The following is a 15,194-nucleotide window of genomic DNA, read 5'->3' as shown; positions in this document are numbered from 1 at the left end:
TATAAATTTATTCACAACAGTATCCAAACAAGAAAAAAGTAAACAGTATTGTAAATTTCTTAAGCGTGAACATCATTTCAACTGCTAGTATTTCTTTACATGTCTTAGCAGTCTAAACCCACTGTACCACAATGAGCTCTATTGCTGTTTAGAATACAGCTCACATACAGGTTTGAATGAATTTGTACAATTGAATGTATTCACTGAATACTACAATATTTACAAGAAAGTCCAGAAATTTCCAGAAAGACTTATTTTTCCTGGTCTTTAGAAAGTGGTCTTCGAAATAGCAGAATATGTGGTTCTAGAAATAAAGAAAAACTGAAGTCAGTGGTAATTTATCACATCTCTGCAATACTCATTAAAAACATTCTGTATGCTTAAAGTTTATTGAGCAAATGTATTAACAAGCTAAAAATTTAAAGGATAAAAGAATTTGAAATTTCAATGACTGATCAATCCAGATTAACCATTCACATAGATGCTGTGACTTGATAGCTATGACCAATACAAATCAACTGGTGCAACTCAAATCATTTTTTAAAATAAGCCAATTTTAGTAGAATGCTTTACCAAAATTTGAAAGTGCTTACATGGTAAAAGAAAGTAGCCCCTTACCCCATACAGCAGACTAAAATGCAGTTTAAGTTCACTCAAACTCAAATTTTCCTTTCCTTTAAAGAATGTTTGAACTACAAGCATGTGGGACCTCTGCTGGTCATAGCAAGTAATGTAAGTACTGTACACAGATGAAACAACAGTATTCACCAGCCAATTTTGCAGCTTTCAAGATCAAGTGCAGGTGTGAAATGCTTCACATAATCTAATTTAGTAGTTAAAACAGCACCTTCTGCTCAGGATTATTTAGATTTAGATTAGACTACAGTGTGGAAACAGGCTCTTCGGCCCAACAAGTCCACACCGACCCGCCGAAGCGAAACCCACCCATACCCCTACATTTACCCCTTACCTAACACTATGGGCAATTTAGTATGGCCAATTCACCTGACCCTGCACATCTTTGGATGGTGGGAGGAAACTGGAGCACCCGGAGGAAACCCACGCAGACACGAGGAGAACGTGCAAACTCCACACAGTCAGTCGCCTGAGGCGGGAATTGAACCCGTGCTAACCACTGTGCCACCCACAAATTATGTTTTTCAAATTTACTAAACAATAATGCATAATCTTTACTTTTTACAGGGAACAACTCTGGATGAGGCCATCTGAGTTTAAGGCCCCCCAATAGCAAGAGCAGCAAATTGGGAGGAAGAGTTTGGAAAGGTGCAGAAGTAACTGGGTTGTCAAGATGGCTGACTTCAATTTACCTAGTATTGATTGGAACCTCCTCAGTTCAAATAGTTTGGATGGAGCAGTTTTTGACATGACCCCAGAAAAGATTCCTGACTCCATTTAGATCAGCTGACTAGAAGGGAGGCCATATTGCATTTGGTGCTTGGCCACAAACAAGGCCAGGTGTCAGATCTCAGGAGAGCATTTTGGAGATCACAACTTCCTGACCTTTACTATACGTGAGGAGAAGGATGGGAGCAGACAGTGTAGGAAGTGTTATTGGGGGGGGGGGGGGGGAAGAAATGGGTGAATTACAATGCTATTAGGCATGTACAGGGGCACAAACTGGGAAGGGATACTCAGGGAAATGCACACCAGAACTGTGGGGGTTGTTTGGGAGCACTTGCTGAGTGCTGAATAGGTTTGTCTCAGTGGGACAAACCATAAATTGAAAGCAGGAATCATCAGTGCTTCGTCCAGAGGCTCACTGAAGAGGTTACCTAGTATGGTGACAAAACGTCTGAAAATAAACATTATAGCTCAGCAAGCAAACCTACATCCAGAACCTCAACCCGAGCTACAAATCTTCTCAAAACTCGCTGAGGCAGAGAGATGGTGTGGTGAAGGAATATTGGGTGACAAGGGATTGGCTAGTCAAGAGGAAGAAGGAAGCTTAAGATTGAGGCAAGGATCAGACAGGTCTCAAGGGTTACAAGGAAGCCAGGAAGGAACTGAAGAATGGACTTAGAGCTAGAAGGGAGCATGAAAAAGCTTTATTGGGCAGGACTAAGGAAAACCAAAGCATTCAAAATGCAAGGAACAGAGGATGGCCTGATTAGCCTACATGAGAGTGGGCTAAGCAGGGATAGTGGAGAGAACTTGTACCTGGAGTCAGGTGGTAGAGGAAGTCCTTGAATGAATACTTTGCTTCAGTATTCACTATGAGAGGGAACTTGTCATCTGAGGACAGTGTCAAACAGGCGGATGTTAACGATGTGCTGAAAAGTTTGAAAAACAGGATAGATAAGTCCCCTGGGCCAGATGGGATATACCCAAGCTTTCTACAGGGGGACTGCTGTACCTTTGGCAGTGATCTTTGTGTCCTCACTGTCCACTGGAGTAGTGCTAGATGATTGGAGGGTGGTATATGTTCTCCCCTTGTTCAAGAAAGGAGTAGGGATAATCATGGGAATTACAGACCAGTCTTGTCTGTGGTGGGCAAAGTATTGAAGAGCTTTTGAGACAGGATTTGATTACTTGAAAAACTAGTTTGATTAGAGACAGTCAGCATGGCTTAAGGAGCAGGTCATGCTGCTCAAACCTCATTGAGTTCTTTGAGGATGTGTCAAAACACATTGAAGGTAGCACAGTGGATGTGCTGTATATGGATTTAAGCAAGGGATTTGATAAGGTTCCCCATGGTAGGCTCATTTAGAAAGTAAGGAAGCATGGGATACAGGGAAATTGGCTGTCTGGATACAGACTTAGTTGGCCCATAGGCAGGAGGTGATAGTAGATGGAATATATTCAGCCTGGAGTTTGGTCACCAATGCTGTTCCGTGGAGATATGGGATCTCTGCTCTAATTTTTATAAATGACATGGATGAGGAAGTGGGAAGGTGGATTACTAAGTTTGCCGAAGATTGGAGGATAGTATGGACGGCTGTTGTCGGTTGCAACGGGACATTGACAAGATGTAGATCTGGGCTGATAGATGGCAGGTGGAGTTCAACCTGGAATAGTGTGAACTGATTCACTTTGGAAGGTTGAATGCATAATATAGGGTTAATGGTAGGATTCTTGACAGTGAAGGAACATAGGGATCTTGGGGTCCATGTCCACAGTTACCACCCAAGTTGATAGGGTTAAGACATATGGTGTGTTGGCTTTCGATAGCAGGGGGATTGAGTTTAAGAACCACGAGATTATGTTGCAGCTCTACAGAGCCCTGGTTAAGCCATACTTGGAATATTTGTCAGTTCTGGTTACCTCATTATAGGAGAGATGTGGAAGCTTTCGTGAGGATTTATCAGGATTGTAGAAAGTAATGATTTGTATTAATACCTTTATTATCAATGATAACCAAAAATAAATCAAACTCCTCCATCTTTAACAAAATCAGAAATTGCTGGAAAGCTCAGCCAGAATGGCAGCATCCATGCAGTCCGGTGACCCTTCTTAAGAACTCATCTTTATACATTCTATCTTTGTATTGTATTTATACAGATACAAAAATAAGCTTTGATTTTGTATGGAAATGTACAACTTTGATTTTTCATTATGTAAAATCATTGTTAAGAATTAAAAATAATGAGTTGCGATTAAATTGATCTAAGGATATTCTTCTCTTCAATATAGTGCCTTAAATATCATGTGAAATCTAGTTCTAGAAAATGGATGGGTTGGGTTGTTACTAATTATTGAGATTCTGAATTAGCGATGCTGGAAGAGCACAGCAGTTCAGGCAGCATCCAAGGAGCAGCAAAAATCGACGTTTCGGGCAAAAGCCCTTCATCAGGAATAAAGGCAGTGAGCCTGAAGCATGAAGAGATAAGCTAGAGGAGGGTGGGGGTGGGGAGAAAGTAGCTCAGAGTACAATGGGTGAGTGGGGGAGGGGATGAAGGTGATAGGTCAGGGAGGAGAGGGTGGAGTGGATAGGCGGAAAAGGAGATAGGCAGGTAGGACAAGTCCGGACAAGTCATGGGGACAGTGCTGAGCTGCAAGTTTGGAACGAGGGTGAGGTGGGGGAAAAGGGAAATGAGGAAACTGTTGAAGTCCACATTGATGCCCTGGGGTTGAAATATTCCGAGGCGGAAGATGAGGCGTTCTTCCTCCAGGCGTCTGGTGGTGAGGGAGTGGCGGTGAAGGAGGCCCAGGACCTCCATGTCCTCGGCAGAGTGGGAGGGGGAGTTGAAATGTTGGGCCACGGGGCGGTGTGGTTGATTGGTGCGGGTGTCCCGGAGATGTTCCCTAAAGCACTCTGCTAGGAGGTGCCCAGTCTCCCCAATGTAGAGGAGACCGCATCGGGAGCAACGGATACAATAAATGATATTAGTGGATGTGCAAGTAAAACTTTGATGGATGTGGATCAAGCATCCATCCTTTAGGGCCTTGGATAGAGGTGAGGGAGGTGGTGTGGGCACAGGTTTTACAGTTCCTGCAGTGGCAGGGGAAAGTGCCAGGATGGGAGGGTGGGTTGTAGGGGTGGGAGACTGGGCACCTCCTAGCAGAGCGCTTTAGGGAACATCTCCGGGACACCCGCACCAATCAACCACACCGCCCCGTGGCCCAACATTTCAACTCCCCCTCCCACTCTGCCAAGGACATGGAGGTCGTGGGCCTCCTTCACCACCAGACACCTGGAGGAAGAACGCCTCATCTTCCGCCTCGGAACACTTCAACCCCAGGGCAATGCGGACTTCAACAGTTTCCTCATTTCCCCTTCCCCCACCTCACCCTAGTTCCAAACTTCCAGCTCAGCACTGTCCCCATGACTTGTTCTACCTGCCTCTGTCCTTTTCCACCTATCCACTCCACTCTCTCCTCCCCCACCTCACCCATTGTACTCTATGCTACTTTCTCCCCATCCTCCTCTAGCTTATCTCTCCACGCTTCAGGCTCACTGCCTTTATTCCTGATGAAGGGCTTTTGCCCGAAATGTCGATTTCGCTGCTCCTTGGATGCTGCCTGAACTGCTGTGCTCTTCCAGCACCACTAATCCAGAATCTGGTTTCCAGCATCTGCAATCATTGTTTTTAACCTCACTAATTATTTCGACTCTAAGCAACTTGGGCAGTGCACTTATAGAAACCAGGATTGAATTTACTCGGCTGTGGACCATGGTGTTGGGTTGATAACCATATTGCAAGCTTACACCTTATTAGCAACAGAATCAAGTCAGACATATTACAATCAGCAGCAGCAACCTAACTGTCCTTATACAGGTCCATTAAGCAATGATAGTGGCAGGAACTCTTAAGCCTCAACAGAGCTTCTAAGAATACAAGTCCAACATACCACAAGTAAATAAAAAGAATTATGAAAATATATTGGGTTAGGAAAATACCAAATTTAATGCAAAAAGTGATTAATCCTTTAATTGTAATACCTGGCTCATGCATCATGTAGTGAACCCAGCCCAGAGACTGCTGGACACCTAGCTTTCGCCATTCGTCTTCAGACATAAGATGAGTTTTTGGAACTTGCTTTGCAAGTTCTTTGGGCAACATGACATGCCTGTTAAAGAATAGATTACAAACAAAATATTAGTTATGTTTATATTATCGGCTATTCAATCTCAGTTCAGTAGATTAAGCAGGTCCAAGTAATTAGTCCTGACAATTAGGACTAAATTCATTCAGCAGAAAAATGCAGCATAACCAATAGCAAATGGAAGTGAAATTTTGTAAAATATTACATCAACAGTGCTTGATAGCACAATTTGAACGTGGACAAAAACAAGCCATAATTCAGAACTATCAGCATCACAGAAACTTCCTTGAACTGAAATAACGGACATTGAAAACATAGTAATAAAGCCTAGTAAACATTAACATAACATCCTTTAAAAGGAAAAAAAAACTGCCTTCCTTACCTGGTCTGGCCTACATTTGACTCCAGATGCACAGCAGTGTGGTTGATTCTTAACTATTCTCTGGGCAATTAGACATGTTAATTGCAGTATAGCCGTAGTCACATCAAAAGATGAAAATATTTCACTCAAATCAGAAGTAATTCTTAAAGTCTTTGAAATCTACTTTTTGCATTTAACCTATTTTTTTCTGTGCTAAATTTCCCAAATTCTACTTCTAATTTGCTTCCTATTTAAAAATAGGAAGATCATTTTTATATTAGTGTTGGTCCAAGATGGACTAAAATTTAGTGGGTAGTCACTGAAATTCACCCACAAAGTTAGGACTTACAAAAGTTTTATTCTACATGCACTGTCCATGCTTAAACCAAGTGCTTTATATGTAAAAAAGCAAAATCTTCCATTTTAGAGTGGTTTAATAGCCTTGAGCCCATCAGCTCGGAAAGTAAAATTTTTAAACCTGTCTGCCAGACCGTTGTTGTGCAGCTGGCTTAACTACACCATTCCACACTACCCTGAACTGGTGCCACACATTTGGTGCAGGTATGCCAGTAGTGTGAAGGCCATGGTGCAGTGGTAAAGCCTCTGCCCAAGTCAGAAATTCAGGCCGTAAGTTCTGTTCCAAGGCTGCGTAGCCAACAGGTTGATCAACCACCTTTATAACCAGAAACTACAGCATCCAATTTTGTCTGAATCAGTAAGGATCTTTTCTTTCATTACATATGAAACCAAACCGGAGTATTTTCTCTTGACTTGAGCAGGGCTTTTTGATGTCATCATGTTTGTTAGATGCCAGTTTTACAGTTATAGTGGGACAGCTTGATCAGAAGATTAAGAGTCTTCAGCATTACAACTTGAATTTGTTAGAGCTCCAGTTTCAGTATCTATTGCGGTCAGCCATTTCTTAAAAGGAAAGGTGAATCAAATTAAATTGTGTGCTGCAAGTATGATGCTACAGATCTCTCTACTTGGTACTGCTGGCTAAAGATATTGTAAATACAGCTTTGTCTTCTGTACTCACATGCTAGTCTCTACCATGGACCATCCCGAGTGGAAATGTAAAAATATCCACCAACATGCTCATCTGTAAATGGCAGGACTATTGATCAACTATATTGAAGAAGGTTTCTGCCAACTGCATGCAACATGATTTTGTTTTGGCTTCACTCATTTAGTGTGATATACCCAGTGCTTTTTCTGATATACCCGGTGCTACTTCTGGCTTGCTTTGCTACATTTCTCAAACAGCGAGGTGATTTCTTATCCTTCACTCCAAGCTACAAAAAGGGCAATGGAAGTTACAGCTTGTGGTGATGGCCCACATTTAATAGATCCTTAGTTATATTTCAAAGCCAATGATCCACACAGCAGCTTTAGCCAAGACAGTGAATGGTTGTGATGCCATGCAAGAATCGATCTCAGGGCCAAAATTCAGTATGAATATGATACTCTAACTTGGGGGATAACTGCAGCCCCAAGTTGAGTTGTTCATCATTGACTCATGGAGCAAGTAGCCCTATCTTGTCTGCCCAGTCTTTAGAATGGTTGAGGGTTATCCAGATTTTCTGCTAAAGATGGAACCTGGGAATTCACCACACTATTCAATTAGAAGGTTGCAGTTGGTTATAGCAATCTTGTGAAGAGAAAGTTTTCCCAACCCAAAAAACAGAGGCAGCAAGCAAACTTGTCTACGCAGTGAAATCCTACTGGGGAAAAAAAAAGTGATAATGGTCACTGTCAGCTGTTGTTGCACTGAAATATTGACAGCAACAAGATGCTGGATGTAATAGTCTGTTCTATTATAAAACACATTTCTTCAACGCAAATTGGCTTTAAACACACAATTAAAGAATTTAGACCGTCAATTGTAGAATGCAAACTTTCCTTACCTGTAATGGCTATAACAATTCTGGTCCCATAAGTTTAAATGGTGCTGCTTTTGCACAATTTTCACGAGAGATCACGAGAACAGAACTAAGTTATATCAGAACCAACTTATTTGTCTATATGCACAACTGAGCACCATCTATACATAAAGATGTTTACAAGAAAAAAAAAGTTACAGACCCAGAGCTCTCCAGAGTTTTCAAATCTCCATCAAGCCCAAAAAAAATAAGACGAAGGCTGACACTCATGATGCTATGTTCCAAGTGAAAACTTGTTTTAACAAGATACGTTTCACAGTTAGAGGTTGTCTAGCGTAATGCCTTCACTCCAACCGAACTCCTTGAATCTAGTCCGTCTCCACTGACTACTCCCATCCTCCAGTTTAGCAAAAAACATTCTTCATGTTCACTGTACTGAACAGTCTTCCTCAACTTCACAAAAATCAGTATCATGGTCAATTACTATCAATCAATTAGTGAAACAAAAGGTCTTCAATTTGACAAATCAATAATTTGTTTTTAAAAATGACAATTCAAAGTTCATTTTGCATTACATCAGCACACCTTAGAAGACTCTCAAAGTAGAACATAGCTACACAAGGATGATACAAACTTTAGAGGCTGAGAACTAACCAAACAAATCAGGCCTGCTTTCTGTAGAATTTAGAAGGTTACAAAAGGAGTGATTGATTGAATCTGCAAGGTATTAACAGGAAGAGGAGACAGGTTAGAGAAAACTGCTTGCATTTGTTGGGGATTCATAACATTGAAAATTACAGTGCAGTACAGGCCCTTTGGCCCTTGACGTTGCGCCACCACATGAAACCAATCTGAAGCCCATCTAACCTACGCTATTCCATTCTCACCCATATGCCTATCCAATGACCATTTAATGCCCTTAAAGTTGGTGAGTCTACTCCTGTTGCAGGCAGTGTTCCATATCCCTATATGGAGTACAGAAACTACCTCTGACATCTGTCCTATATCTATCACCCCTCAAATTTAGAGCTATGCCCTCATGCTAGTCATCACCATCCTAGGAAAAAGGCCCTCACTGTCCACCCTATCTAACCCTCTGATTACCTCATGTCTGACTTAAGGTACCTCAATCTCCTTCTCTAATGAAGACAGCCTCAAGTCCCTCAGACTTTCCTCATATGGCCTTCCCTCCATACCAGGCAACATCCTAGTAAAGTCTCCTCTGAACCCTTTCCAAAGCTTCTACATCAGGTATATTTTCCAGAGTTCGACAGATTCAGGATCAGTTCCTGAAGGAGGGTGGCTAATGTGGTACCACCTTTTAAGAAAGGAGCGAGAGAGAAAGCAGGAAATTATAGACCAGTTAGTCTACCTCAGTTATGGGAAAGATGCTGGAGTCTATTATAAAGGATGAAATTACGACACATCTGGATAGCAATAACAGGATAGGTCAGAGTCAGCATGGATTTATGAAGAGGAAATCATGCTTGACTAATCTTCTGGAATTTTTTGAGGATGTAACTCTGAAGATGGACAAGGGAGATCCAGTACATGTAGTGTACCTGGACTTTCAGAAAGCTTTTGATAAAGTCCCACATAGGAGGTTAGAGAGCAAAATTAAGGCGCATGGAATTGGGGGCAAAGTACTAACTTGGATTGAAAGTTGGTTGGCTGATAGGAAACAATGTAGTGATAAACGGCTCCATTTCGGAATGGCAGGCAGTGACCAGTGGGGTACCGCAGGGATCAGTGCTGGGACCACAGCTTTTTACAATATATGTTAATGATATAGAAGATGGTATAAGTAATAACATTAGCAAATTTGCTGATGATACTAAGCTAGGTGGCAGGATGAAATGTGAGGAGGATGTTAGGAGATTACAGGGTGACCTGGACAGGTTAGGTGAGTGGTCAGATGCAGTTTAATGTGGATAAGTGTATGGTTATCCACTTTGGTGGCAAGAACAGGAAGGTAGATTACTACCTAAATGGAATCAATTTAGGTAAAGAGGCAGTACAAAGATGTGGGTGTTCTTGTACACCAGGTAAACATACAGGTACAGCAGGTAGTGAAGGCAGCTAAAAGCATGCTGGCCTTCATAACAAGAGGGATTGAGTATAGAAGCAGAAGAGGTTCTTCTGCAGCTATACAGGGCCCTGGTGAGACCACACCTGGAGTACTGTGTGCAGTTCTGGTCTCCAAATTTGAGGAAAGACATTCTGGCTATTGAGGGAGTGCAGCGTAGGTTCACGAGGTCAATTCCTGGAATGGCAGGACTACCTGACGCTGAAAGACTGGAGTGACTGGGCTTGTATATCCTTGAGTTTAGAAGACTAAGAGGGGATCTGATTGAGACATATAAAGATTATTAAAGGATTGGACACTCTGGAGGCAGGAAACATGTTTCCACTGATGGGAGAGTGCCAAACCAGAGGACACCACTTAAAAATACAGGGTAGACCATTTAGGACAGAGATGAGAAACTTCTTCATCCAGAGAGTGGTGGCTGTGTGGAATGCTCTACCCCAGATGGCAGTGAGGCCCAGTCTCTGGATTCATTTAAGAAAGAGTTGGATAGAGCTCTCAAAGATAGTGGAATCAAGGGTTATGGAGATAAGGCAGGAACAGGATACTGATTAAGGATGATCAGCCATGATCATATTGAATGGTGGTGCAGGCTCAAAGGGCACAATAGCCTACTCCTGCACCTATTGTCTATAAACCCACATATCCTATAAACCGACATATCCTATACAAGGCTAAACCAAGCCAAATCCAAAACTCAGCTATCTGCCATGGAGAGATTCAGAACGTTAGCCAGGATTTCTGGATTGCTAGTGCAATGACATTAGTGCATGCCACCGCTTGTCCAATTGACACATTGGAGGAAAAAAGCTGTATCTCCAGACATGTAAGGACTCATAACTGAAATCATAAGCACAAGTGATGCTTTGCAGTAAAAAGCTGATAGTCTGAACAAGCCGTTTGTCGCCCTTCTGAAGTCAGGTTTTGCTATCCTATCCATTTTTGCCGCACACGGTCTGCGTTGAAACTGCTTATTTGTCAATCGGAACTTTTACGAGTGACCTTGCCGGACCACTGGCCTGCGTTACAAGTGCAGCGAGACCGTTAACGAGATGGCGCGGCAGGATGTAAAAGCGGCACGTCGGAGACAGCCGGGGAAATTTGGGAGAGCGCAGGAGGGGGTGGGGCAGGAATACTATGAGCTGTTGGTGTCCTCTTCAACGGTCACATCATCAGCTCGCCACAGGGAGAAAATTCGAGCTCCTAATAACCTAATAAAACACCAAGGAGGCCGGAGCAGTACCCAAACCAGCCTAGTCCAGTTATTACTTATCAAAACTTAGACGTTTATATCAAGTTAAGTGTGTGAAAAGTACATGCTGACCCTGCAAAAACATTTGCTCGGATGCGGTGAAGTTGAGTTCACGGCGTACGATCGCGATTGCCAACTGTCAACATTTAGAGAGGAAAAACATCCAAAACTACAAATGTCGCAGTGTGCTTGTTCGGCCATAATTAAAGTCCAAGATAGAATACTTCATAAAGTACTCCGGATGACGTAACTCCTACCTGTACTCGTACTGGTCATCATAATATTTGTCTGAGTAATAGATTTGTTTATTCGCCATGACTGTCTTTCCTTCTGTACTAGTTCAGCCGGTGAAAAATTACCACCTAACACCGTGCCGAATCAATAGCCACTCTCCCCCCAACCGCCCCGCCTCCCACCTTACAGGCCACGAGGCGATTTGAATCACACGGCCCACACCAATTGGCCCACCGGTCTGGCCACGTGACACAGCGGCGGCTGTGGGCGCGCGAGCCCTCACTCAGCTAACGGTTAAGTCACTAGCACGAGGAAGTGGCGCGCGAACTGATGACTTCAACACTGAACCGAGCGTTTGATAGTGGTCTTTGTCGCAGGAGACGCTTCTGGCGATTATTTAAGATCATAACATCCTAAGACGTGGGAGCAGAAATTAGGCCATTCAGCCCATCGAGTCTGCTCAGCCATTCAATTAAGCCTGAAAAGTTTCTCAATCGCTTTCTCCCCGAAACTCTTGATCCTTTGGTTGTGAATGGTTCTTTTTTTCCTTTAAGAGCCTTACCCTTAAACACTCACCTTGGCTTCAAGCATTTAATTTGTTTTTGACTCCCACCATGAATTTTGGTGTCATAATTTATCCATACACATAGGATTCCCTTATCATTTACAAAATAAATTACATTGCTGTTGAATTATAGTGTTTAAATATACAAGTGAAATTTGACAGACCAGTCAGCAGAGAATCCTATAGTATGTCAGTCAGACACTGTAGTACAAGATAAAAATCAAGTTAGAAAGATAGACAATTTGAAGGACATGTAGACTTATGAAATACATTTTGTGTTTGATAAACTTAAAACTGCTTGAAAAGTGTGGAGTACAAATGTCTTTAGCTATGAGTTTTCAAAAGGGTTGGAGAGAGAGTGAGAAATGGGTACTTCAAAGTAGTCACAGATGACCTCAGGATGAGGTTGGGAGATTGGAGGAGGAAGAGACGAGCTGAAGAAGGTATGGGATGGTTTTAGGGACAAATGCTTTTCCCACAAAGTCAGGAGTAAAAACAGCAGGGTGGCGATTACGAGCAACAGAAGAGCAGCTAGTTCGGAGATAAGGGACATCTTAATGGAAGATTTGGCAAATCTAAGGAACAAAAAAAGACAAGCATTCTCACTGGAAGAAATAAGGTAGAATTGAAGAGGAAAATCTTTGAACTGAGGGCTAGGTAAAGTCACCATAAAGAGACCTCACGGCTGCGGTCTCATTAGTGGGAGACGACAGATGGTGGTTAACCTGAAGGCTACTATGCCTCAGGCAAGGGGAGACTAAGGAGAATCATAGATTCATAGAGATTACAGCACAAAAACAGACTCTTTCTTCCAACCTGTCCATGCCGACCAGCTATCTTAAATAAACCTAATGTTTAAGGGTAAGGCTCTTAAAAGGAAATATGAACCATTCACAACTAAAGGATCAAGGGTTATGGGGAGAAAGTGGTTGAAAAGCTTTTCAGCCTTAATTGAATGGCTGAGCAGACTCAATGGGCTGAATGGCCTAATTTCTGCTCCAATGTCTTACGATGTTATGATCGTAAACAGTCCTCAGAAGCGTCTCCTGCGACAAAGACCGCTATTAAATGCTAGGTTAAGAATTGAAGTCACCAGGGCACGTGCCACATCTTCGTGCCAGTGACTTAACTGCTTAGTGCTGACTTACACGCCCACCGCCACCTCGGCATCACGTGGCCAGACATTTGCCAGCATTTTGCCCGTATCCCTCTAAACCCTTTCTATTCAACCATCCAACCCAAACTCTGGATCTGTTATGTAGATGATACCTTTGCCATTGCTAAACATACATAACTTGAAGAAACCCATCCCACATCAATAACATCCTCACTGGAATAAAGTTCACAAAAGAAAGGAAACCAACAGCAGGCCCCCCATCCTGGATATGTTAGTGGAATGCATGCCATTAGTGGAACTCTAGACAAGCGTGTACAGGAAGAACACCCATACAGACCAAATACTGAACTACAACAGCAACCACCCCAGCACCCACAAACAAGGAAGCACTGCAGCAACCTGGAACTCCAGAAGGCAGAACAGGAACACTTATTCAAGGGATTTAAACGAAATGGGTATCCATAAAGCACGATCGTCTGATACTTAAGCAACAAACCTAAAGAAGAAAACACTACATTACCAGACACAATAGTGACATACGGTACATAAAATAAATATCAGAATGACTACCTGACCACTTAGATCCTTAAGAATCTTATTGGCCAACAACCAGTAAACATCTTTCACCAGCTCCTCACAAAGGTTAAAGACCCATCACCCACATCTAACAGGACGAACATTATCTACAAGGTGCTGGAAGAGCACAGCATTTCAGGCAGCATCTAAGGAGCTTCGAACTCGATGTTTCGGGCAAAAGCCCTTCATCAGGAATAAAGGCAGTGAGCCTGGAGCGTGGAGAGATAAGCTAGAGGAGGGTGGGTGTGGGGAGAAAGTAGCATAGAGTACAATGGGTGAGTGGGGGAGGGGATGAAGGTGATAGGTCAGGGAGGAGAGGGTGGAGTGGATAGGTGGAAAAGGAGATAGGCAGGTAGGACAAGTCATGGGGACAGTGCTGAGCTGGAAGTTTAGAACTAGGGTGAGGTGGGGGAAGGGGAAATGAGGAAACTGTTGAAGTCCACATTGATGCCCTGGGGTTAAAGTGTTCCGAGGCGGAAGATGAGGCATTCTTCCTCCAGGCGTCTGGTAGTGAGGGAGCGGTGGTGTATCCCCTCCCCCAATCACCCATTGTACTCTATGCTACTTTCTCCCCACCCCCACCCTCCTCTAGCTTATCTCTCCATGCTCCAGACTCACTGCCTTTATTCCTGATGAAGGGCATTTGCCCGAAACGTCAAATTCAAAGCTCCTTGGATGCTGCCTGAACTGCTGTGCTCTTCCAGCATCACTAATCCAGAATCTGGTTTCAAGCATCTGCAGTCATTGTTTTTACCTCATTATCTACAAGGTACCCTGCAAAGACTGAAAATACTACATAGGACAAACAGGAAGAAAACTGACCATATGACTGCATGAACATCAGCTTGCCACTGCCAGGTATGACCAGTACTCTCATTCCAACCATAGAGATAATGAAGGACACAAATTCAACTGGGACAATGTAACAATCTTAACACAGGTTAAACAGAGACACCCAAGAGAATTCCTTGAAGCCTGGCACTCCAAGATGAACTCAATCAAAGAACACATTGAACTGGACCCCATATACAAACCACTCAGATACAGAACCAGAAGAATCAAAAAACAGAGACACATAAATACTAGGGGGACAGACCATCAAAACTGTATCAAAGATGCACTGATGATGTCATCTAACGAGGCACCAAAACATCTGCAGAAAACCACACCTAACTAGCGAATGAATCTACAACCTTCCTATTTCTGAAGAAGGGCTTATGCCCAAAACATCGTTTCTCCTGCTCCTTGGATCTGCCTGACCTGCTGCGCTTTTCCAGCAACACATTTTTCAGCAGCAACCTTCCTATTCATACACACATCTAGATGTCTTTTAAATGTTGTAATTGTACCAGCCTTCACCACTTCCTCTGGCAGCTCATTCCATACATGCACCACCCTCTGTGTGAAAATGTTGGCCCATAGATCCCTTTAAAATCTTTCCCATCTCACCTTAAGCCTATGCCCTCTAGTTTTGGACATGCAACCTTGGGGAAAAAAGACCTTGGCTAGTTCACCCTACCCATGCCCCTCATGATTTTATTAACATTTATAAGATCACCCCTCAGTCTCTGATGCTCCATGGAAAAAACACCCAGCCTATTCAGCCTCTCCCTGT

General features: G+C 43.0%; 1 protein-coding gene across 1 annotated transcript; it reads right to left on the bottom strand.

Annotated features, from left to right (window-relative positions):
- Window positions 1–11,507, bottom strand: LOC122561752 (cyclin-dependent kinases regulatory subunit 2). Its single transcript, XM_043713860.1, has 3 exons — window positions 11,345–11,507; window positions 5,402–5,529; window positions 1–304 (listed from the first exon to the last, which is right to left on the bottom strand). Exons 1-3 carry the CDS (start codon window positions 11,401–11,403, stop codon window positions 252–254), a joined length of 240 nt encoding a protein of 79 aa, XP_043569795.1. The 5' UTR covers window positions 11,404–11,507; the 3' UTR covers window positions 1–251.
- Between the last annotated feature and the right edge of the window lie 3,687 nt (window positions 11,508–15,194).

The sequence above is a fragment of the Chiloscyllium plagiosum genome, chromosome 2, assembly GCF_004010195.1.
Source record: "Chiloscyllium plagiosum isolate BGI_BamShark_2017 chromosome 2, ASM401019v2, whole genome shotgun sequence".
In the NCBI taxonomy this organism is placed as follows: Eukaryota; Metazoa; Chordata; class Chondrichthyes; order Orectolobiformes; family Hemiscylliidae; genus Chiloscyllium; species Chiloscyllium plagiosum.
Note: the sequence above shows the minus strand (reverse complement) of the source record. Positions and strands in the feature narration are given on the sequence as shown.